Source organism: Protomyctophum bolini (assembly GCF_963924005.1).
Source record: "Protomyctophum bolini genome assembly, chromosome: 9".
Classification (NCBI taxonomy): Eukaryota; Metazoa; Chordata; class Actinopteri; order Myctophiformes; family Myctophidae; genus Protomyctophum; species Protomyctophum bolini.
The window spans coordinates 2,056,878-2,079,973 of record NC_137870.1 but is presented as its reverse complement, the minus strand read 5'-3'; the positions used below and the strand labels follow the sequence as shown (position 1 = coordinate 2,079,973).

The window sequence follows — 23,096 nt, the reverse complement described above, 5'->3', positions numbered from 1 at the left end:
TGTCAGCCGGTGTCCCACATGGAGATCTGTGTATCTTATGCATCAGGCCACTATATAGAGTCTTATCTGTGTGCTTGTTGTACTACAGCATTAACAAGTGGGTCTGGAGAGTGGACCATGTGGTTATTGGGCATACCGCTTTTGTGTGTCTCGAGCTAAAAAAAAAAGTCTGCTGGAGGGAAGGGAACCGCACTGCTGACATTGACGATCATAAATTAAAATGATAATGGTGATTGTAATGATTACATCGATCAACTCATCGACTACATCGGACATCCTATAGACATCCTGGTGAGAGTCTAAGCGACGCACAAGAGCGACGTCACTCACAACAAACGGTGGGTAGCTATTTTAAATTCCAGTCCGCTCTGAGTGCATTACAGCACCAATGTGCAAGATTGATTTCCAGCGGCGAGATGTGTTCCATCATATGAGGTGACATCGGTTTACTTTATGTTTGTATGAAGAGACGTGGAATAAAAGATTACAATATTTGGTTTAGTTTTCAAACTTTACACTTACGATATCTTTATTCTGCTGGGTAGCCGCAATTTGCAACTCTAGATTTTTTTACAATTGGCTGAATCTAGAGTTGCAATAACCTCCATCGACTTCCTATGCATTGTTTTGGTTTTGCATTGGTTTGTGACCTCCTGGTCTTAAATTACGTTAAACTCACCAACACTGCAGCTGTAGTCCAAGCTTGAATTATCCTCTTTCGATCTGGTGTCGCTTGTTTATCATAAAAGTCCCCCGTAAAGATGTTATGAGCTACTTTCTGTCCAAAATATTCCAAGAGTGACAATATCGAGCCGCCATTTTGATTTTTGCAACGTGCCATAAAACAAGATGTGAGGGGGAGCGCTTGTTTAATAGAATCTTACCTGCGCAGGTAAGACACCCAAAGAAGAGGCCGACGCCCTAGGGAGGGAGGGACGCTATTAAACAAGCACTCCCCCTCACATCTTGTTTTATGGCACGTTGCAAAAATCAAAATGGCAGCTCGATATTGTCACTCTTGGAATATTTTGGACAGAAAGTAGCTCATAACATCTTTACGGGGGACTTTTATGATAAACAAGCGACACCAGATCGAAAGAGGATAATTCAAGCTTGGACTACAGCTGCAATGTTGGTGAGTTTAACGTAATTTAAGACCAGGAGGTCACAAACCAATGCAAAACCAAAACAATGCATAGGAAGTCGATGGAGGTTATTGCAACTCTAGATTTCAACCAATTGTAAAAAAAATCTAGAGTTGCAAATTGCGGCTATCTGCTGGGTTGCTTTCTCTTGAGAAACTGTTTGCTTACTATAGTAAAGTTAACAGCAGCACGCCACTGAGACCCCAGGCCCAGGCTGAGGCAGCCCCACAAGTGAGCGTTTGTTGAGGCTAGCTAGTTAAACGGATAGAATGCTATCTGTTAAGGAATAGCTAATTTGATTTGATATTGTCACATCTGATACAGGTATCGTGGTTGGGGCGAACACATTGAGCCTATCTTCTAGTGAAGGATTAAGTACCTACAGAGTGCAACATCGAAGGATTCGTGTATCATCATAATCTGCCACTCTTATGAATATTCCCAACCCATATGTTCCCTCAATGGAGACACAACAAAGACTGTTTGAACACTTGCCCACACCCGACAAGGACTTCAGGCAGGAAAGCCGGATGACCCACCACCTGCATGTAAATGGAGATTCAATGGCCTCTCTAGATATGTCCAGTGGAATTATATCTGCAGTGATGGAGGATGATGGGTCGTTCACTTACTGTATAGATACTGTGCCAGTCCCAGATCATGTGCCAAAAACGACAAAATGTGTGCAACACACTATGACACAACATGACTCTCCTGCCAAGGTGTTTGCAAGGATGAAATCCCAACTGCAGAGGGAGCGCCATCCTCTCAATGATTTAGCCTCAACATCCAATTTATTTCCCAGTAAGCCGTCAAATACTCATTATTTAATTTCATCTCTATGTTGGGCATTGATGTAAAACTGCAATCATCTATAGTAGTAGACAGGAATCACTAATTACGTTTGCACGCAAACTAATGATCACATTTTGGGTTAAATAATACAAAGTACTTTCTTTCTGAAGATGAAGTGGTTGCTCTGAAGAGAGATCGGGACATCACACATGTTGTCAGTGGGAGGAGACGACTGATCAAGAGCCAAGGTGAGAATGAAGTGGAACGTGTACTTTGTATGAAATAATAATTCCCAAAATAAAAATGTATACTCTGTTTGATGTATACTGTTTGTAAAGCAAATGTGGATACATCACAATTATTATCATTTTTTTCTCCAGTGTAATAATAATAATAATAATGTATATTATAGGAAGACATTGTTTAACAGAATATTGTCTTGAGTCCAATCTGCTATTGTGTGTTTTAGTTTGGTCTGTTCTTGCTGCTCAGCTCATGTACTGGACAAGCCATTCTCCACCATTTACAATGATTATGTGCAGGACAACTCCAGCATCCAAGTGTTAGAAAGTTAGAAATTCACTCCCTGACAACGATTTGGACACAACCGATTGTCAAGCTGATGTTGTTGACTGCCAAACTTTTAAGCTTTTATAAAGTAGAGGACTCACTTCCCTGCCACAACTTGCCTCAGATGGACCCACATCTCAAATAATCGTTAGGCTGTTCATTCCTCAAGTAATGCCAAGCTTTGCTTAGCTTTGTTATTTATTCACATCGCTTTGTTTGTCTTTTGTCAGTCTGATGGGACTCTTTGGTATTTTCGTTACTTTTTGAACAGGGGAGTGTGTTTCTTTGGAGAGGCTTCCTCAGTCTCCAGCCAAGCTCTTTGATCACATTAAAGAGCGGGAGAGGAACAGACTCATTCGAGAAGGTTGCAAGGCTGAACGAGGCAAAATGATGATCCAAAAGAGAGGTATTATGAGACGTAATGAAGTGTAAAGCCTGATCTTATTCTTTTTTTGGGTGGGAACTGGAAAACTACTGATATAATATCATAAACATTTTGTATAGTGATATATTGCAATAATGTGTGGCCTGTCTTGTCATAAACACAGGCACGCATGCGATGGAGCTCAAAACCTCCATGAATGATGTCAGAAGTGTTCCTGAAGGAGCTGATGACCGTGGTGAGGATGTCCAGCCTTTGGTGGTGGACCCACTACTGGTCAATTCACCACACATCCGCATGAGACGGAAGCGTGAGGATGTGCATAAAGGGCCCACAAAGCCCTCTGAAGACACACGCCGACAGGACAAGGTGGGTACGAATACGATCATGTGATTTTAAGAAATCAAACTCATTCAGAACGGTGGTTCCCAAACATTCTAGCTCGAGACCCAAAAGTGAAATGAAACTACTGAAAACAGCAGATCTACAAGCTCACAACGTGTCGTGATCTGACGTATTGCAAGTCCCAGCTAATTGTTATTCTTATGCTTGGTAGGTCACAGGGGTTTGTTTGACAAAGTGGATGCTGAAGTCTGACTCCAAAGGTTTTTATGTTGATGGAACCCGACAGTAAGTACAGTTTTAAACTGTCCATTTTTGTACACCTGCTCATGTGCCAGCAGTTTGCATACATTATATTAGAATTTAGACTTTTTATACGCTTAATCTAAGCCTTTTAACCCATTCTGACCTGAGATCAGATTCATGCGAGGTTTCCACTGGACACACACTGGTCTGATTAACCCATTCTGACCTGAGATCAGATTCTAAAAATGTTCAGTCGTTCTTCGATTTTTCTAAAATAGCAGACCTACAAGCTCGTAGCGCGCCACTCGGTGGCGCGCTATGAGCTTGTAGATCTGCTATTTTTCAATAGCTAAAGCATAACAAAGCTTAAAACACCAAAATGGGTTCCCGGTCAGAATGGGTTAATGTAATTAAAGTTGTATTTCTTATATAGGGACAACAACCTGCATTGGCACAGTAGTAGCATTGTAAAGAGGGTTTCCAATACTGTGCTCGAGACAACCTCTGGAAAGACGTACAATTTGGTGGGCAGGATGGCCATGCCAATGGACTCTGGTAAGTCAGCTAATATAAAGAACATTTCAGATTTCATTATGTAAAACAGTTTGTGAACTTGTTATTTTTCTGTGTGTTTTGTGAACTTGTAGAACAGTGCAAAACATAGAAATGAAACCAACCAAGGAAATGTGACGGCAAAGTAGATGCAGATAGTAAACCCATGCTTTTTATTTTCATTCACATTCGTACCCTAACCGTAACAGGACTTGAACTACGGATTGAAAACATATATATGTATATATATATATATATATATATATATATATATATCCTGGATCAGCGATTAATCGGTTTCATGAAAGCTGGTGCTAAATAAAGGTTATGATTTGTTCTGTTTTATCCTTTGTCCTAGAATTGCCACAGTGTTTTTTAAAGAAGTTCGCTGATGGATTCCCTGAAGACTGGAAAATGTTGTATGATAAATTCATGTCAGAATCAATAAAGTAAGTTGAATTCAGTCCATGTGGGGGAGGATGTTTTGTGTGATGTTCTATATTGACAGAATCTGCTTTATTTGCTTTCGTCTATGTGATTTTGAGAGCCATTTCAGTACAAGGTAAATTAATTACCGGTAGATGATTCATTTCTAATCAATGGAGCAATATATCTCGCCAACTAGTTACATCATGACAAAAATAACTACACAACCCAAATCTCGATCGAAGTGTCCTCCTGCTTCAGCATGTGTTAATGATGTGCAATTTCTGTCACAAATAATATTTATTTTTATCATCTATCTATGCTAAATCCAGCTTGGAAACAGATGGCAAAGTCGTCAAGAGACGGTCAGAGAAAGCTGTCACCAAACATTCTGTGAAACGTCAGAGGCAGAATGTTAGCAGCACATGTAAGTATAGCATGGCAAAATGAAAACTAGTTGAAATGTGGCATGCTTAAGTAAAAGGCCAAATTCAGGAATTAGAGTTGCTGAGCCTGTTTATACTAGTTGTACACAACAATTCCAAGTTGCAGTACAAAATAGTCACACAGTAAAACATGCACTACTGTGGTCCTCAAACATGTTTATGTCAAGGACAGACTCCCTAACCCAGGGATAGGCAACCTTTGTTATCAGAAGAGCCATTTTTGGCCCAAAAACGTATTACAATCTTCCAGGCTTCCAGTTACTGCCCACAACCACTACAAAACACTGGTGTCGGTCTACAAGACGACCAAAGTCCTCACAATTATCCAATATCTTAAAATAACAAGTTTGAGATTTGTAACAAAGCAAAAACAAACGTGTGGATATTTAAAAAGGCACTACTGTAATGTAGATGTCTGTTTGATTAGTTGTCCACAGTATGTCAACTCAGAATCCAGTTTATTATTTAGTTTGAATAGTTGGAAATGGGAATTCCATAATGTGACTGCTCTATATTTAACACAGAACTGCCCCCTAGTGGTGTAACCTCTGGAGGCATGTAGGGAGATTGGAGTTGGTGTGGAAGTTGTAATTGATTATTTTCTAGATGAGGATACATGTCTGAAGGGTGTTTATGTTTACAATTGTAACACAATTGTGGTGAGGACTGTTCCCTCTAGTTTGAACTGGTTGGTATTCTGACAAACGTCTTTTGAAGTAAACATAATGTATGGAGGTGAGAGGGGTAAGGATATACTAGCCTGTGTATATCCTTACAGAGTAAGCAAACGGGTTCTGTTGAGAAATGGGCTTGTTCAGTAGACATGCATGCATGCATTTGGAGGCACGGGTGCGAAATAATATTTTTAAAGCATGTTTGGATAGATGCTACGTACATAATGTTTATCTGGTGTCCTAGCTTCTTTGAGGCATTACGTTGTTCTCTTTGCATTTCTATTTTCTCTTCTCCAGTTGTCTCCTCACTCTCCTGTGCTCCTACGTCCTCTGCGAAGAGCGGTAATGTGTCCCGAAGTGGCCGTATGCTAAAGACCCCTCTAGATTATTGGAGAGGTGGGCGGGTCATCGTGGGCAAAGACCTGAACGTCACAATTTATGATTCCTTTAATACAACCATCTGTCTTCCAGTAAGCTAATCTTTAATACACCTTTAATACAACCATCTGTCTTCCAGTAAGCTAATCTTTAATACACCTTTAATACAACCATCTGTCTTCCAGTAAGCTAATCTTTAATACACCTTTAATACAACCATCTGTCTTCCATTAAGCTAATCTTTAATACACCTTTAATACAACCATCTGTCTTCCATTAAGCTAATCTTTAATACACCTTTAATACAACCATCTGTCTTCCAGTAAGCTAATCTTTAATACACCTTTAATACAACCATCTGTCTTCCATTAAGCTAATCTTTAATACACCTTTAATACAACCATCTGTCTTCCATTAAGCTAATCTTTAATACACCTTTAATACAACCATCTGTCTTCCAGTAAGCTAATTGCTAATTAACATTGACATTGAACACACGTTGCTCTTAAATGTTACATGCTTGATGTAATTTACTTCTTTTACGGACATATTTCAACATCTTTTTGCAGCAAGTCGAGGCAGAGGTTTCCCGGTCTGACTGTGCAGGTAAGAATGCATGGAAATGGGTAATGTCAGATGTTGGGTGCATTTTGAAGGCATTTTGAAGGCTTCATTAGCCAAAACTGCATATTGTCAGCTCAATATTACTTACGTTTCTAAAAAGAAACAGAGGGGTTTTCTCACAGATCAACATCTATTGCAGGAATTACGGCCATGCGGCCCACATTGTATACAGACGGTGTACCTGAACCTGAAGCCAACTCAAATCACCGCTCACGGCAGAGGTCTAAAAGCCCAAAGAGGCGGTCGACAAGAAAAGGCAATCCTCCAGCCAGCTCAGATCCTCCCACTGCTGACCAAGCATCAGATTCAAATGTTGGCTCTTGGGCATCACCACACAGCCGGAGGAAGGGCACCAAAGCACTCAGAGAAATCAGAGGATCTAAGGCCAGGAAAATGTATTATACAAGGTCCCGCCAAACTAAAGGGGAATGATGAGGACAAGAGTATGTTTTCTTAAATGTGAGTGAGGCCTAAGTTTGAGTGAGGCCTTACAACCACAGAAAGAGATGGGTCTCATCATTCACAAAAAGTTCTTATGTTACGTTCTGAGAAATGAGCCCATTAAAAAAACATAATAATCATAGATGTTACCCCCTCGACACTTTTGCACAGGTGGGTGTGGTTTTGAGGTTAGGTTTAGGCATTGCATTGGCTTCTGTGAGGTGCTAGAAATGTTTGTCAACTACTTGAAAATGTTTTCTTGTGATTTTATGTTGCATATATTTAAAATAAATTGAGTTTTCTACTACCTTACATTTTGTACTCGTGCTTCTCTGATAAATATAATTTGACAAAGTCTTGTCAGCTATTGGCTACTGAATTAGTTACATTTTCTCTAGAAACAGACTATCATATATCATAGCCAATTGTCAACTGCCGTATATCTGCAGTAGAATATGGATTGTGAAGTTCAGAAATAACTACGGCAAATTCCATAGTTCAAGAAAATGATTTAAATTACATTAATAATTAATGCATACCGGGAATTATTCCCAGCTTATTCTAAAATATGTGAATTCATCTCGTAATGCTCAATGCAATTCAAATACGGTATGTGTAGGCTATACGCTTTGAAAACGTACTCTGTGCAGTTGAATCTTCCTGGCTGGATTCGACTGTGCAGGTTCTCACTCTCCACCTAAGCATGGCAGGCACACAGCATTCCAATTATATTGTCCCCTGGACTGCTTGCCCCACATGTCTATCCACTTCGTGACAGAGCGCTTCCACTTCTCACGGTCAGCTGCTGCCATCCTCACTTCAGTCCATGACCTCCATCCTGCCTCTTGTCTCTCCTTCTCAACGGTCTTGATCCCAAGCCCCCAATGCAGGACCCAAGGGAACATGGTAGCAACAGAGAGGGATTCTATCACACTGTGAGAAAAATACTAGGTCATCACTTCACTTTATAGACTGCATGCATGCTGTTCCCTCCACTACACCCCCACCTGTGAAATGAAGAAAGAAGTGATGCAATAAGTCTTGTTTGTTTAGCCTCGGCCATTCTAACAGCGGATTAGGTAAAGTGTGTCATGACAAGAAAATGAAATGGGGTAAATAATACTGCCGAAACCCATTAATTATCATTATATTAAAGAAAACTTTAATTCACCCTCATCTTCATATAATTGGTTGGTTCCTCACTAATACTCATTATATGGTATAATTTCCATCAACTCGCTCTGCAGACATAAAAAGTTCAATACTAATAGAAAGTATAAACATTAAAAAATGAATATATAGGCACACCGTCCAAAGGTAATGAAAGTACTCTACAGAATGCAAAATACATGGAATAGCTGGGGGCTTGCAGATTATTTGGTGTTTTGTTTTGTTTATCTGTGTTAAATGTACTGTAGGATGTCTGTAGGCTACTTCAAATCTTCTTTCTCAAGCCTAATTTATATGGTCTTTAATAATGGTCCTTCAGAACGCTAGAAAATAGACAAGCGCATCATCAGTGGGAGGAAAGGTGGGACTGAAAGCTGTGATGATCCTCGCAGTTAGTTGTTTTGACCACTAGAGAGCACTAGAACTTTAAATAGTCATACCGGTAGTTAAATTATTTGAAACCTTCGCTTCATGATGAATACCGTATGCTTGTTAATAGACTCGTCCTTATCTATTTTATTTTTTTTGGATCAATGGTGTAATTACATATTAATAATAAAGTTAATAGTCCATATCACTTATAATGTATTTTCATCGCTGTAAATGCATTTTTTTTAATACACCGCTTTGTCCATTTCTTATTGGAGCATGGCGAAATGCGTCATCAGTTTGTTCCAGGAAGTAATGGAGGTTGATCATATCAGAGTTAAGTATTTCGTGTATTGGTGCGTTAAGAGTTAAGGCACACGTTGCACACGTTGCACACTTCATTATAGACTAAAGGGTTTTGATGTGGCTTTCAGGCTGAGTTTGTATTTTTGTGCCAAACAAATTAAACTATGACTGAGTGTGGTGTGTTCGAGGGTCACTTGGCTCTCTCGAATGGCGCTGCGGTATCGCTTCTCGGCCTTTTGGCTAAGATCAACTGTAGTATCTGTTCTTATCAGTTTAATATCTGATACGTCCCCTACCCGGGGACCATATATTAAATTGATTTTTGGAACTGGGAGATGGAATAGGGGCTTGCTCCGTCCACTCCACGCATCGACCTGGTATTGCAGTATCTCCAGGAACGGTGCACCCCCCTGACATGTGAAATGAAAATAAGCTGTTTGTTCGAAACTCCATGGAGGGAAATGTTTTTTATTTATTCTTTAGGTGTTGTAAACGGTATTTCTATTCCGTATATTTGCAGTGATGAGACAACTCAGCTCCATATGGAGATCTTAGGGCCGATTCATACTCCTATTTTAGAGCCGAATAAAAGTTGTTGTTTGTTTTAAGGGCCTTTGAGGTGCTGTGGTACCAAGAGCCTGGTGCATGCATAGTCAAAGAAACCTTGTACGAGGGCTCCTGTTAAGGTCTTCAAGGTGTTTTTGTTAACCAGTGAGGAGATCCTGTAGAGGAATCTTGTTCTTTGATTTACTTTTTTGATTACGTTGGTGGCCATTTTATCACCGGAAAGATTGGCCTCCAGGATGGAACCTAGGTAGGTAATTTCATCTTTTCGTGTGATAATATTGTCACCCACTCTAACCAAGAAGACATCTGCCTTGCTGAGATTACTACTCTGTAGTGCCTACAATGTGACGTCATTTGAGGTTCGGGGGGGTGGGTACCGTCCTAAAGTCGTCTCTTCGGTGCTACTGAAAATTTCTGACGAGCCGAAATCATGTCGGCACTACGGCGCCGAAACAGTGGTAAAATAGGAGTATGAATCGGCCCCTAAGGGTTTGAGGTCAGATCAGATGTAGAGTTGTTTGCTGGCCTGGCTCCATATACAGTATACAGATCTAGGTGATGATGATCCAGCTAGTCTTCTCCATATGGCTATCCAGGCCAGGGTTTGATGAGGTCAGTGATCTTTCTAGTTTCTTCATAATGGAGACGGCCGTCACGGCCATATATATATATATATGGAGGCTAGCGTGTCACGACGAGGCGAGACGGATTGACGGCCATATATGGAGCGTGTTGTTGTCACTGTCAGTAGTTAGTTGTAGGCTATTATTATATGAGAGACTGACTGTCGCAAACGACACAGAGACACCATTATTTTCAGACATAGCTGCACCTTTATCATCATAGTAGCAACTGCAATGCATCACTGTTCTAAATTAATATAGGCATAGGCTACTACTATTTAACATTCAAATCAATGCATTTCCTTTTGGCCCACATACGTTATTATTATCCCACTGTTTCCACATTGTACAGTAAGTGGGATAATCAACTCTCAGCAATGTTATCGAAAAACACATTACACTCCCAAAACTGCGTTGCGTCAGAGACATCGCCACCGCTTCATATTTATATCTTTTTGAAAGGTTTTCCCCTATTGCATCCAAAATGATATGGCTATACTAAAGAGGTGGAAGAAGAAAGCCATTGGTGATAAAAAATAAATATGTCAATAACAGCTAGTACACTAAAGGTTTACTGCCAAGTTATAAAAGATAATGTAAAAGATGATAACTGCAAACTATTGAGTGCAGGGGACGACCTCCATGTGAACAGCATGGCACGAGTGCTTCAACTTTGTTTAACCTCTGTCCCTTCAATCGTATACAGCAGATAAAAGCCATAAAGCAAGTCAATGAGAAGTCATGCACCAAGTGTACTTGTACTACTACTGAAGCCATTAGGTGAAAGAAACGTGTTTTGGGGGTTGTATTATTATTATTATTGGGGCATGCTTACTGGTGCATGCTTTGAAGAAAATTATGTATCATTGTTACATGGAATAAAATACTCTGCTATCCAATGCTGCTACAACAAACAAGTCAAACAACAAACAGGAGATTGGTATCATGGTATGGATGGAGACAGATTTTAGCCATATCCAACACTAGAATTTCGCCCGGCTTCGCCGGGCTCATCCCAGTGTCGTTGCAATAACAGAAAGTGTTTTTTATTTCTCATAAATACGCAAACATGGTGAAACAACTACAGTCACAGAGAGCAGTGGCAAGGTAGCTGCTGCCTGCTAACGATGCAAACAACAGCCTTGCCTGTCGTGTGTGTGTGTGTGTGTGGGGGGGGGGGGATAGCACTAATTTTCGACATTTTACTGTGTCATAAATATGTACATCTGTAGCCTATATTGTGATTACATTTGACCGTACATTTGACTCTTGTGTTATATTCTTGTGAAATATTCAGTAAAGTATTGTGGTGAAATATTCACCCCAAGTTGATAAGATATGCAGAGAATATAATAGCAAGAAGCCCCAGTTTGAAATGCATTAGGCCACAGACCCCCATTTGATACCATTTGCTCTCTGGGAAAATCAGGGTCCATTTGGTTCCATTTGTATGCTCTTGGAGTATGATGACTGTGCTAACAGTATTATCATCAAATATGTCTCAGTTTGAAGATTAAAAAAAAACATATTTCATATGTGTGAGCTTGTGAAGTCGAACGTTCAACCTAGAGACAGTGTTGCCAAGTCTGATCATTATAAGCTACTTTGGACTTGTTTATCTATTGGTAGTCCTTGACATGGAAATGTTTGAGTTCCACTGCTCTGAAACAACATTAGACAACAAAGTGTGACAGTCAACACTATAATTGATTATTTTAAGACTAATTTCCGGACCATTTCTGATTTACCTACTTTGAACTGGCCTATTAACATTTTTATAGACCTGGTTGCTTGTTTCACTCTCACATCCACGATATGTGGCAACCCTGGTCCCTGGTTTGTTTTGCGTGTGGATGTTGTTTTGTGTTGCTTTAGCATCTTTAGCACAGTATCTATCACAGGGTGCAGCAGCTGCTGCTGTCATGAAAACGCAAGTTTCTGTCCCAGAAGCTCACGTTAGGTCTGCGCACACTGTACGTTGCTATGGCAAGCTGTCATCAAATGCTGCTAACGTTGTGGTCAGCACTGTTAGCATGTGTGCTATCAGGCAAAAGCTGAGATAGATATAAAACTACTGGCCAAAATGTCATACAAAACACAACCCCTCAAATCGGAATGTGATTGTGACCTACAGACCATCATGATTTGCTTGCTGGACCTATAAATAATTTATTTGCATTAAATTGCCACTCGCCTTAGCCTGCATGCCTATTCTGTGTCTCTGTGTGTGTGTGTGTGTGTGTGTGTGTGTATGTGTGTGTGTGTGCGCGTGTGCGCAAGACAGACGTGCGTGTGTGTGCAGGCTGAGAGCTGCTGACTGTGATTGACGTGTGAGCTGGATAAATCAGTGAGAGTTGGAAAAAGCGCACGCAGAGCCAACTCGCAGGCAGTGCCTCAGGCCAGATGCCTGAGAATCGGCACAGGATTCTCTGGGTCACCAGTGTTGGTGTGACACACACGGCTTCCACATTTAGCTTCATACTGGGTGAAAGTGGCGTTCCAAAAAATATTTTTCCCCTCGGAATTCTTATTCACAATGAGATGGAGTTGAGGTGTTTGTGTTTGCTTGCTGGAGCTATAATTAATGTATTTGCATTAAATGTCCACTCGCGCATCGAAGTAAAAAGCAAGATGGCCGATTGTGAGACTGCAAAGTAGCTGTGGGGGCGGGCCTGGAGGGCCTATGAGAACACGGAACAGTGTTGCCAGGTTTGCGAATTGTAAGCGAGTTGTAGTGTGTGTAAGTAGCCTGGTTAAAAGGCCTTGTTTCTGCCCGTGTTGGGGCAACAGAACATGTCGACCAGTTCTGTCAACCGCTTTTGGTCAGGTGACCAACTCCACAAATGTTAAATTAGATGGTGGCCAAGTAGACTAAACACAACATTTAATTTGACTAGTCTGCACTACACTAAACACGAAAATGTTTTTGTTTCTTTCTTTCTCTTCTTTCGTATTATGGCATCGATCGAGAGGACGTCCCACACCTACCTACGTGGACGTACTAAAGAAAGATACTGGTGCGGAAAGCACAAAGGAGCTGGCCAGATGTACGGAGAACCGAGATGACTGGAGACGACGATGGAGGGCTCGTCTGGGGACGACGTAGAGAGAGATGGTCAGTAGGAGTCAAGATTGTACTTCTCTATAAACTCTATAAGGAAATAGATTAGAAGTCAGTACCGTTTCCCTAAAGAGCAGTCTGGATGCACTTATCCAGTTAACTGTACTGGATACATCGATGCTATATACCATGTCACCTAAGGGACTTAATGAAGAAATGGACATCTCCTTTTTACAATTACAGTTCAAGGGGTACAGTATGGCCACCATTGACATCCTATTATTAGTTTAGTTTTCACAAAAACACTAATTGAGCAAAATGTGGCTGTTTTTAGCCCAAGGAGTATTCTTTGTGCAAAACTAATGCTTGTAATGGGCTCAGAATCATGAAAGCCCTATAGTTTGACATGTCACATGCTACTTAAAGCATAATGAAAATGTGAAAATATTTGCCTTATATAGGATGTCAATGGTGGCCATAATGTACAGGCCATTTTCTAAACTTTCATCCATCCATCTTCAACCGCTTATCCATAGTCGGGTAACTACGGGCAACAGCTCCACCAGAGTGCTCCAGACTTCTCTCTCCAGAGCCACATTGGTGACTTCCTCCTGGGGGATCCCGAGACGTTCCAAGGCCAGTGAGTCGATGTGTTTCCTCCAACTGCGCCTTGGTCTGCCCCGGGGTCCCCAGTGGGACATGCATCGAGGACCTCCCTATGTAGACGCCCCGAGAGGCATCCTAACCAGATGCCCAAACCACCTAAGCTGGCTCCTTTCCAGGCGAAGAAGCAGCGGTTCTACTTCGAGTCTCTTTCGTGTGACTGAACTTCTCACCCTATCTCTAAGGGAGATGCCAGCCACCCGTCGAAGAAAGCTCATTTTGGCCGCTTGTATTCGCGACCTTATTCTTTCTAAATACTAAACTTTCCCCTTTCCAGGCAACTTTTCTTCTGTTATTCAGGATATATTGAAGAGCAGCTGAGTTTTTGTTTTTTTTTGCAATTAGTTTGAGGTTAAATTACATTATTACTGGACTTTGGCACTGACTGGGGAACAAAACAATATACGCATGAGGGCTGATTACACATGAGAATGACCTGGGGAAGACAAAAAACTAGAACATAACAAGCAAAGTCTGTGACTAGTCTGTGACACCACCAGTCATAGCGCACGCACACACAGACACACACAGACACACACACACAGACACACACACACACACACACACACACACACACACATACACACGGTAGACGGTTCAAAGTCGATGGTATTTTCGAGTGGGAACATTTCTTTATGATCCCGGGGGGCATGGTTTTGACGGGAGACTTCAGTAGTCTTTAGAGTTGTGAAGTCATGTTGCTGTGTGCATCCTAGTTCAGGGACAAGTCAGGAGTTCAGACACAGGGCGTACATACATTTGAACATAATATCAAGATAAGGACTCCAGAGTCCAGTGGATATATAAGTATTACTATTAAGTAAGGTTAAGTAGGGTTTTTTTCTTTATCCTTAGGGTCATCCAAATAAAATATTAAAAATAGAGTAGGCCTATTTTATAAATTGTGGATCATGGTAAATTCAGCGGTTGAACGTTGTTCTAATTTGAATAATGCTTTAAGTAGCATGTACTGTAATATTATATGCCAAACAGTTTCTACATGCTGGGGACCCATACTCAACATTTCTAACATGAAACGTTGGTGTACTCAACATGCCTGGGTTCACATTCTGGCAAGTGGACTATTAGTTTTGCACGAAAAACACTCATTAAGGCTAAATTAGGCCATAGCCACATGCAAATGTGCTGACCTCGTCACATTTGGGCACATTTATCATGTGTCAGCGGCTCACGTGCCTCTAATGGCTCTCACCTGCTCACCAGATGGCTGGCTGGTTTGCACTGAGATACTTTTGTTGACCGCATTTGCACTTGGATTCATTCTTTGGTATTTGCTCACTGTTTTGTTTAGATTATTTCATTCTTTGCATATATGTATTACATGTATTTATTGGAAACTGCTGTAGTATAGCCTATTTGGTGCATCGAATGATTATAAGTAAACATTTTAAACTTGAGTTTGGTTATGAATCATTTTATTGCACGCCATTCAGTTTATTTGACTCCCAGGCTTAGCCTGCTGGCTGATTCATTTAATGGGAGTTATTCTCAGCCACAACAATGTTTCTCATTGAAAATAAATGTGATTAAATTAGGCTAACCAGAACGTCAAGGAGAACCTCAATGAACCTCAAACAACAACCACCATAATAATGATAATAATAATAATAATAATAATAAACAAGTGACAAATTCCTTGTATGTGTGTAGCCTTATAGAGTAACAATATAATACCCACACCTTTCTGTAGTCAGAGCACCATTTATGACCTGATTGACATTTTCATGACCCGCTTACAGAGCAGGCCTCCTTCTTTACTATTGCCTATTCATGCAATCTACCCATCGTGTGTGTGTGTGTGTGTGTGTGTGTGTGTGTGTGTGTGTGTGTGTGTGTGTGTGTGTGTGTGTGTGTGTGTGTGTGTGTGTGTGTGTGTGTGTGTGTGTGTGTGTGTGTGTGTGTGTGTGTGTGTGTGTGTGTGTGTGTGTGTGTGTGTGTGTGTGTGTGTGTGTGTGTGTGTGTGTGTGTGTGTGTGTGTGTGTGTGTGTGAGAGAGACACAGTATAAAACATAGCCAAGACATATAGCAGTGACACAGAAACAGCAGCGAGCCTTTGTTCCCCAGCTCCACAGTGACCCACCTAACCCACCGCCATGTCTACACAGACCAACAAAACAGGTAAATTACCGCTATATATACATTTATCACAGTTAATTATTCAATTAAAGTTTTAATGAATTAATTAAAAATACAAAGCAATAGGTGTAATAAGTTCATATACTTATGTCTTGAATTCACTGAAAATGTATGGTAAACTTTTGTTCTATAACAATGTAGGCCTATATTATATTTAAACTTCCTTGAAACAAACCTTTTTTCCCCCTATATGAATTATAATACAGCTATTTATTAGTTCTTACTGTATGTCGCAGTATCTACTTTTCCATGGAGAGCCTGGTGATCACTGCATGGTTTTAATTTCAGTAATCTAGCAAAGACCAATTTAGATGTGGTATAACAGTTAATTACATTTGTCTGGTATAAAATAGGAAAAACTACCTGCATAGCGTTGCTTCTGGGATCACAGCTGAGAACCAGTTGTTTCCAGGATTGGATATTTAGAACCAGTCTTCTAAAGCAGAGTCTAACTCTGTCTATAACAGAGCTCAAAAAGAGCAAGTCTAAGAAGAACAACCACCACTACACGGACGTGCACGGACTGCCCTGTATCGAGAAGATTGTGACCTCAGTGGAGGAGACTCCTGAGCCCATCGGCACCAACATTATTGGCATCATCCCAGAATGGATCAGTGGAAGTTTCCTCAGAAACGGACCTGGGAAGTTTGAGTTTGGAAACCAGAAGTGAGTAAATTAATCACGAAATGTCCCCAATCTAATTAGTGTGGTTGCCCTAAAGGGGCAACCAGACTCTTGTAACTGTAACACTTTATTATTATTCCACACCTGGAGTAAGACAAAGTTGTAAGACAAAGTTTGGCGCCCTACAACAACAAGAAGTTTTGACTGTACGCACTTGAGCCATATGTCAAATTGACCGGAAAAATCGGGAATCGAGCGCTTGTACTGTGCGAAGAGAAATGTTGTATATTTTATTTGATATGAATTTATTAGTGAATTAAATTTCCCCATTGACATGAATGGGGAAATGCAAAAAAACACATTCAAGTATTTTTCCCTCTGAGACTGTAAGCACTATAGTTACAAAACTTTCAGGGATATTTCCTAATTATCACTAAAATTTATTAAAAATATATTTTTTTAGGTCGGCCTCATGGTGGCGCTATAACATCCCACTTTACCTTTTGGCTCATAACTCTTGAACCGTAGGTCGTAAAATCGAAATTATTTTTACCCTGGATTCCTTGGGTCATGACGCATCTCCCCATATAGGCCACGCCCTTTTCCGCCATGATGGATTTTCCGCCATTTTGAATTTTGTCCAAAACACACTTTTTGCTTTCCCCACTACAGATTTTGTCCAAATGTCACAGAAATCGGCACACGTGACCTCTGGACCCACACGATTAAAAAACCAACTTCAGAATTTCGATAGTGCGTATCGTTCGGCCGTAACCGTCGTCCGAAGTCAGTAGGAGGGGCCTATATCACGAAAAACGCCATAAATCACGAACGGAACGTCCAATCCATCCGGAATTCGAATCGCATGTCCGGGGTGGTTCATTCGACCGAGTTCCGAAAGCAATTCCATTTTCATCCACAGGGGGCGCCGCAAACGCGATATATGTAACCGTCTGTCGGGAAAACATGAATTTCGGGGGTCACATCCCCTCAGAATTACTTACACGCGACCTGAGACGTGACTCGAAACCGTAGCAGGCCGGCGAGATCAGCGGGAGGGGTATACATGCAAGCCGCCGCGGCAACCACACTCTGCAATTTTTCAAAATTGCGACCTTTCTAGTTCTTCTTCTTCTTCTTCTTCTAAGAATGATAATAATTGATGGCACAAAAGGTTTATAGGCCTATTGTAATTTGTCAAATGCCAATCATGTATAATCAATCATCGTATTTATAAAATATAGATAAAAAGTCATCACAGTGGGCAAAAACATGAACAATGAGTCAAATAACAATAAGTATAGGAGTAATGACCTAAATATCCAGAATGTTGTAGGGGCAGCGGTGGCCGAACGGTTTGCGGAGCGGTCTTGATATCGGAAGGTCGCTAGTTCGTATCCCCGGACCGGCACGTTAAAATTACCACCGCTGAAGTGCCCTTGGACAAGGCATTGAACCCCTACCATGAAATGTTCTATGAGCAGGGCCTGGCTGTAAACAAGTTCTTGAGCTTAGTCCAGTTACCCTGGGTAAACATAGTACCTTTCCTTTCCTTTGTAATTTTGACCTGCTGTCTGCTCTCTATCAGGTTCAACCACTGGTTTGATGGCCAGGCTCTTCTGCACCAGTACAAAATCACCAAAGGTGAGGTGACCTACAAGAGCCGCTTCCTCTCAAGCACTTGTTACAAAGGCAACGCTGAGCGCAACCGCATCATGGTGTCAGAGTTTGGCACCATGGCAACGCCGGACCCGTGCAAAACCTTTTTCCAGCGCTTCCTCTCCAAATTTGAAATGCCAAGTGAGTAACTCCTTATGTTTCCGGTGCTACGTGCCTTCAAAACAGAAAGTAGTGTTTTGCCTGTTGTATACTCATTCGTTTTTGGCCAGACAGTTATTTCCCACTTTGTGGTTCCTTGTCTAGACTAGTCTAAAAGCCTCTGTTGCGGTTGAGTCAACTGAGACATTCTTGTCCCATGCTTTGATTGATTGAAGTATCTATTAACAGTTTGCAGAATGGGTACATTTCATATGAAAGCGCAACTCAATACAAAGACTGTTACTGCATGTGGACGACACACTTTAGCTTGTTTACAACAGGGTCCACCATTTTCAATTCATGCTTTCATTAATGGCACTAAAACTGAAATCGTTTCATATGTCACCAACTAATAATAATAAAAATAATAAATATAGTTCACAGAAAACCAGCATATATATAATATGGTGGTGATGGTGTCCTCATTGTGATTTGGTCTCTTTCCTCCCAGGTGTTACTGATAATGGCAACGTCGCGTTTGCGTTGTACAAGGGAGATTATTATGTAAGCACAGAGACCAACTTCATGCACAAGGTGGACCCTGAGACACTGCAGTCCACGCAGAAGGTAAACCCCTGGCCCCTTCTTCTAGTTTGTACAAATAGCCTACAGGCTACAGCATCAAAAATTGTTGATGATATTTAGTTTTTGTGTTTCAGTTCAGAAATTGAAATTGAAACAATGATTTGTAATTTACCCCAAAGGAAAAAGGGTCTCTCTCCTACTGAATCTAATCCCGTATTTATATATGTTATATCAGGTGGACTGGAGTAAGTTCATTGCTGTCAATGGAGCCACTGCACACCCTCACACAGACCCAGACGGTACATCATACAACATGGGCAACTCCTATTCCGCTAAAGGTAACTATATAATCGACCATCATCATAAATGGCACAGAAGTAAGTGTGCACATAGAACAATGGTTTACCTACAGTATACAGGCCAGATTGCTTTATCAATGACAATTTATATTTGTGTTGCGCTCACAGGATCAGATAGCGTCACAGTTAATTATTACCTCTATCATGCTGGCCAACTAAACTCAATCCCACCACAGTATGCTCTTTTAAAAAAAATGGGTAGGGCCTATAGAACCTGCATGCACACACTTTCCACACAGCAATGACATTATTGGAAAGTTTACGTAGATCCCTTTTCATTCTTTCAATAAAACAAATGAAACAGAAAGTTAAATTAAGTAAATGTATAATTTCACAGGAGCGATCTACAACATCATCCGTGTGCCCCCAAATAAGGATTCTCCAGAGGACACCTTGGAGGGAGCCACTGTGCTCTGCGCCATCCCCTGTGGGGATAGGGGCAAGCCCTCCTATTACCACAGCTTTGGTAAGCTAAACCTACCTTCATATGGGTGGCTGTGTGGCATCCTATTACCACAGCTTTGGTAAGCTAAACCTACCTTCATATGGGTGGCTGTGTGGCATACGAGGGCGGCTGTGGCTCAGGAGGTAGAGCAGGTCGTCCAATGATCCCTGGGTCGGCGGTTCGAATCCCAGCTCCTCCTGTAGTACACATGTCGAAGTGTCCTTGGGCAAGACACTGAACCCTACATTGCCTCCAATGAGTCGGTCGGTGTGAGCTCGCCACCGTTGGTGTGTGAATGTGGGAAGTGAGGATGCTGGTGTCGACTGTTCGCCGCCTCACCTCCCAATGAATTAATGAACCATTGTAATACATGCAGAATTCAACGCTCAAAGGTCGCCGGGACTCGAACCCACGACACGCCTGTCAGGCTGTATTACCAGCCCGGACCACTAGGCCGGCCCGGGCCAAATTGCACCTTTCTAGTTACATATTACTACTATTACATTTATGTTTCCACGATCGCAATTTAGTACTGTTTGTATTGTCTCTTATCATTTATTCATATCTGTTCTGCTCTCCTGAAATAAAAATGTTTAATGGTTTCAGAAAAGTGGTTTCAGACATTCTTCCATGCTTCTGTTCCATGTAGCCATGTCAGAGAACTACGTGATTTTCATTGAGCAGCCGATCAAGATGAATCTGTTGAAGATCGTGTCAGGCAAGCTGACGGGAAATACCATCAGTGATAGCATATACTGGGACCCCAAACTCGACACCGTCTTTCACCTGATCCACAAGAGAACTGGAGAGGTGAGTACTTTCAGATCGGAGTCGTTTGAGAGGTCTATGCGAGTGTGGTCTGGTGGGTTTCGTTTATTTATTTATTTAGAACATATTACATTTTTAAATGAGAAGAAAGACAAAGGAAATAAAAAGGAAATCTTTCATTTTTCTTCTTTCTTTTATAAGAAAGAAATAGGGTCAAAGTAATGTTTACATATCCCTTAAACCCAGGAATTTTAAGCATTATGTCATGCTTTAGCTGTTGAAAAATAGCAGATCTACAAGCTCATAGCGCGGCACCGAGTGCCACGCTACGAGCTTGTAGGTCTGCTATTTAAAGAAAAAAAAATGGACGTCGGGTCTAAATGGGATAATGTGTTTTGTTGTGTGTTTCAGCTAAGCTCAGTGAAGTACGTCACCAAAGCCATGTCTACATTCCATCAAATCAACGCCTATGAACAGGACGGATTCATAATCATGGACCTGTGTGCTTCAGATGATGGCAACGCCATCAAGAACTTCAACATCCAGAACCTCCGCAAGTCTGGAGAAGCCCTCGATGAGGTCAGTTCTTCAGTCTATTCTTCACAAATACTATATGAATGTGACCCCATTGTTTGAAAATGAGCTCTTTAAGATTCAGGGTTTTGATTAGGATTTGGAGTCAATATCATTGGGGGTCTATGTTTGATATGCAAACTACTTCTACAATTATGAATTAAAAGTACGTTTGACAATGTGAATGGAAAGCAAACATTGTATGAATATACAGTATGCTTTTTGCATACCGGTACGGTACCTGTGTATACCAATGTCCAGTTAACATTAGGGCCATTAAAGCTGGTTTGACTAAATGAACTGTAATGTTACCAAACTGGATGCTGTCAGTGGATTGAAGCTGAAGTGTTTTGTTTCTCACCAGGTGTACAACACCATGGCCAGAGCTTTCCCAAGACGTTTCGTTCTACCTCTCAATGTGGACGCTGAGACGCGTCTCGGTGTGAACCTGAACACGAGGCCCGACAGCTCTGCTACGGCGATGAAGATCAACAACAACAAGGTACCACCATGCAGCAATACATGGAAAACTATTCATAGTTTTCTAAGATATTGAATATGAAGCTCAAGTAATCTCATTCGTTCTCTCTGTGCAGGTGTATTTGAACACTCCCTCTGTCTCATTCATTCTCTCTGTGCAGGTGTATTTGAACACTCCCTCTGTCTCATTCATTCTCTCTGTGCAGGTGTATTTGAACACTCCCTCTGTCTCATTCATTCTCTCTGTGCAGGTGTATTTGAACACTCCCTCTGTCTCATTCATTCTCTCTGTGCAGGTGTATTTGAACACTCCCTCTGTCTCGTTCATTCTCTCTGTGCAGGTGTATTTGAACACTCCCTCTGTCTCGTTCATTCTCTCTGTGCAGGTGTATTTGAACACTCCCTCTGTCTCGTTCATTCTCTATGTGCAGGTGTATTTGAACACTCCCTCTGTCTCATTCATTCTCTCTGTGCAGGTGTATTGCACACATGAAGATCTCCATGGAGACGAGCTCCATGAATACGGAGGTCTGGAGTTCCCTCTGATCAACTATAACAAGTACAACACCCGCCCATACCGCTACTACTACGGCTGTGGCTTCAGACACATGGTGGGCGACACGCTTATCAAAATGGACATCCAAGACAAAAAGATGAAGGTATGACAGGTCCACATTGTTCATGAACCCATTTAGACCCGAGGACGATTCTACAAAATGTTTTCTGAAAAACCTCATGTTTCTAATGTCAGTGGTTCTCAAACTATTTAATGTCAAGAACCCCCAGAATTATATGTATTTGGCCGCCGACCCACACATTCACAGTTAATATTTAACCCGGGTGAACTCTTATTTTCTTCAAGGTATGGGAGCAGCCTGGTTTCTACCCATCTGAACCTGTCTTTGCACCCTCTCCTAATGCTACAGAGGAGGATGACGGTGTTGTCATGTCCGTGGTCATCACTCCAAACCAGGTCTCACATAATGTTTACATTCATGGCACCTTGAGCAACTTACGGCTAGTCACAACTGGTGTATATATTAAGCTTAGCTTAGTTCTAAGTTTTTCCTCATCATTTTGCTTGTTGCAATTTTCAGGACAAGAGTACGTTCCTCCTGGTTTTGGATGCCAAGACATTCGAGGAGCTGGGCAGGGCTGAGGTACCAGTGAACATTCCCTATGGGTTCCATGGGACTTTCAATGCAGCCGAATAGATGTATATGCAAAGAACGGAAAAGGCTGTAAATGATGAACCCACTGCACGGACTTCAAACTAATACTGTGGAGATTATGGACAATTGGGTGTTCTGGCCAGGCCAATCCCACCACAGCTTTCTCTACAAAGTGTGGTGTCTGGGGACACCCAGGGGTCCTTGAGGGGGTTGCAGGTGGTCCAAAATTACCATCAAAGGCAATTAAACCACTTTTAACCCTAATGTACATCAGCTATTTGCAAGAACCTGATCTAATGCAATGTGATGTGTTGTGAGCTTGCACAACTGCTATTTCCAAACAATCACGTTTTTGAAACATTTTAACAGCACAGATCGGAGTCGCTGATATGATT

At 41.4% G+C, this 23,096-nt stretch overlaps 2 protein-coding genes across 2 annotated transcripts; both read left to right on the top strand.

Moving 5' to 3' along the window:
- Positions 1-337: 337 nt before the first annotated feature.
- On the top strand, positions 338-7,293 carry LOC308321394 (uncharacterized protein). Its single transcript, XM_080772256.1, has 12 exons — positions 338-435; positions 1,470-1,949; positions 2,111-2,188; positions 2,782-2,916; positions 3,059-3,261; positions 3,449-3,522; positions 3,914-4,035; positions 4,391-4,481; positions 4,791-4,885; positions 5,876-6,048; positions 6,526-6,562; positions 6,720-7,293. The coding sequence occupies exons 2-12, from the start codon at positions 1,577-1,579 to the stop codon at positions 7,010-7,012; spliced, it is 1,674 nt and encodes a 557-aa protein (XP_080628382.1). The 5' UTR covers positions 338-435; positions 1,470-1,576; the 3' UTR covers positions 7,013-7,293.
- A 5,777-nt stretch (positions 7,294-13,070) lies between these two features.
- On the top strand, positions 13,071-23,036 carry bco2b (beta-carotene oxygenase 2b). Its single transcript, XM_080771878.1, has 13 exons — positions 13,071-13,171; positions 15,803-15,919; positions 16,405-16,603; positions 18,150-18,361; positions 18,831-18,946; positions 19,140-19,242; positions 19,601-19,729; positions 20,358-20,518; positions 20,888-21,055; positions 21,414-21,551; positions 22,006-22,188; positions 22,392-22,502; positions 22,627-23,036. Exons 2-13 carry the CDS (start codon positions 15,895-15,897, stop codon positions 22,741-22,743), a joined length of 1,662 nt encoding a protein of 553 aa, XP_080628004.1. The 5' UTR covers positions 13,071-13,171; positions 15,803-15,894; the 3' UTR covers positions 22,744-23,036.
- Positions 23,037-23,096: the final 60 nt, after the last annotated feature.

Excerpts from the sequence above, each read along its gene's own strand:
- LOC308321394 (XM_080772256.1), top strand. The coding sequence starts at position 1,577 with ATGAATATTCCCAACCCATATGTTCCCTCAATGGAGACACAACAAAGA. Across the intron at positions 3,262-3,448 it reads ACACACGCCGACAGGACAAG|GTCACAGGGGTTTGTTTGAC; the intron begins GTGGGTACGAAT and ends TATGCTTGGTAG. Across the intron at positions 6,563-6,719 it reads TTCCCGGTCTGACTGTGCAG|GAATTACGGCCATGCGGCCC; the intron begins GTAAGAATGCAT and ends CATCTATTGCAG.
- bco2b (XM_080771878.1), top strand. The coding sequence starts at position 15,895 with ATGTCTACACAGACCAACAAAACAG. Across the intron at positions 15,920-16,404 it reads TACACAGACCAACAAAACAG|AGCTCAAAAAGAGCAAGTCT; the intron begins GTAAATTACCGC and ends TGTCTATAACAG. Across the intron at positions 21,552-22,005 it reads TGAAGATCAACAACAACAAG|GTGTATTGCACACATGAAGA; the intron begins GTACCACCATGC and ends CTCTCTGTGCAG.